General features: G+C 37.1%; 1 protein-coding gene across 1 annotated transcript in view; it reads right to left on the reverse strand.

The window, feature by feature from the left end:
• LOC122254181 (alpha-(1,6)-fucosyltransferase-like) overlaps positions 1–2,500 on the reverse strand; it is a gene marked incomplete at its 5' end in the record, with an annotated part of 49,281 nt that overhangs the window by 27,924 nt on the left and 18,857 nt on the right. Inside the window, 1 exon segment of the mRNA XM_086541140.1 lies at positions 55–223. Within this exon segment, the coding sequence (XP_086397266.1) occupies positions 55–223 (169 nt within the window).

Genomic DNA, 2,500 nt, shown 5'->3' on the forward strand with positions numbered 1-2,500 from the left:
CAGACAGAAACACTCCCGAGGAAACGAGAAAAACAGATGCTCTCACGCGAGTACCTGAAGTAGTGTCCCAGATCTTCAAGGAGGGCACTGACATTGACGTTGCCGGAGTTGAGATTCTTCAGGTGGTATCTCAGGAATTGCCAAGTGTAACGCACGTCCCTTCCGATCTGTCGGCGCACCTGTGCGGCCTCCAGTAATGGCTCCGGCTTCGGAGTGGAAATAACTGTAATGGGACACGGGTGCTGGGTTAACATTCCCACACACACACACGCACACATACATACACACATGCGAGCGCCCACACACACACACACACACGCACACACACACGCACGTGCGCGAACACACACGTGCACGCACATACATACACACGCATACGCACATACACACACGCATACGCACATACACACACGCAAACACACACACACACACGCAAACACATACACACACACACACTCACTCACATTCACACACACACGCAAACACACACATACACACACACACATGCAAACACATACACACACACAGACAATCAAACACACACACACACTCACTCACACTCACACACACATGCAAACACACACATATACACATACACATACGCCGCAATATATTAATACATACATATATACACATATATATATAAATATATACACATATATATATATATATAAATATATATAATATATATAAATATATTATATTATATGTGATAAATATATATACATTATATATATATAATATATATATATATATATGTAATATATATATATATATATACATATATATATATATATATATATATATATATATATATATATATATATATATTAAATTACCAACCAAGTGTGAGTGAAGCGGCTGTCAGTTCTTATAAAAGAGCAAGCACAACAAATGATTCATAGAGCCATATTCTAGGACGCTTTTTGCGTGTCGTGGCCATGTCAAGTTCATGTTGTGTCGTGTTTATGTCACGAAGGCGGTATTCTAGGACGCTAAAGCGTGGTACGTCGGTGTCACCTGCTTCAGATTTTCCAACCGTTCCAAAGTTAACATGTTTCGGATGAATGGCACTGTCCAAACGACAAATCCATAAAAGAAACTGCATTTATAGGTAGCAATAACAAAAGATAGTTCAATTTTGGTATGAATCAGTTGTGCTTGTTCCTTGTTAAAGAACTGACAACCATTTCACGAACGCGCGGTTGGCAATTCACTCTATGCTCCATCAAAACAAACAGGATGAGAGGGATCGTGTGATTATGAATAGATTTTCCTTATTTTCTGTGTATATACTTTACATATATGCATATCTTTAATACATCATACGTGTAGATTTAATGTATATATATTTCATGTAATCGTATACTTTAATTTTACATTCTTGACTACTGTTACCATTCTTTTAACTTCATTCTCCTTCAGAAAGTCCACCAAAAGATAAACAAACTCAAAATCAGCAGAGAATCCATGTTTTCCTAAAATAGTTTATAATCCAAGTCTAGGCTAATGATGCCTAATATACCTAATATAGATATTACTTTCCATACGTGGTATGTTCATAAGAAGTACTGTAACAAAGATTACACTTAAAGTAAGCATTTTTTCGCCCGTGTAACTATCAGCCCTATTCTAAGTCCTTAAGCGCGCCGTGTTCATGACATGAACATGCCGTGTTTGGTATTCTAAAAGCGCGGGTTCGTGTCAAAAGCGTGGCAAAAGCATGGCAAAGTCGTGGAAGTATTGGAACAATCGTGGAAACTTCCTGACAAGGGGGTAGGCTTGTCATGATAGTTACACGGGCGAAAAAAATATTTTTACTGTACTTTTTAATATCTATATTGGATATCTATATTGTAATATCTATATTGGATATATTAGGCATCATTGTCCTAGACTTGGATTACAATACCTTTTAGGAAAACATGGATTCTCTGCTGATTTTAGGTTTGTTTACCTTTTGGCGGACTTTTCGAAGGAGAGTGAAGTTAAATGAATGGTAAAAGTAGTCAGGAATGTAAAGTTAAAGTATATAATTATATGGAATATGTATACTTTAAATCTATATGAATGACATATCAAAGATACGCATATATGTACAGTAAATACTGAGACAAAATAAGGAAGATCTATTCATAAACACACGATCCCTCTCATCCCGTTTGTTATGATCGAACGTAGAGTGAATTACCAACGGCGCGTTCGTGAAATGGTTGTCAATTCTTTAACTAAGAACAAGCACAACTGATTCATACCAAAATTGAATTATCTTTTGTTAGTATTACTTATGATTGTAGTTTCTCTTATGAATTTGTCGTTTGGACAGTGCCATTCATCTGAAACATGTTAACTTTGGAACGGTTGGTAAACCTGAAGCAGCTGACACAAACGAGCCACGCTTTTGCGTCCTAGAATGCCGTCTTCATGACATGAACACGACATGGACACAACATGAACATGACATGGCCACAACACACAGAAAACGTCCAAGAATATGGCT

Source organism: Penaeus japonicus, unplaced genomic scaffold (assembly GCF_977035675.1).
Source record: "Penaeus japonicus unplaced genomic scaffold, GWHDUDI00000001_assembly GWHDUDI00000010, whole genome shotgun sequence".
NCBI classification, from domain to species: Eukaryota; Metazoa; Arthropoda; class Malacostraca; order Decapoda; family Penaeidae; genus Penaeus; species Penaeus japonicus.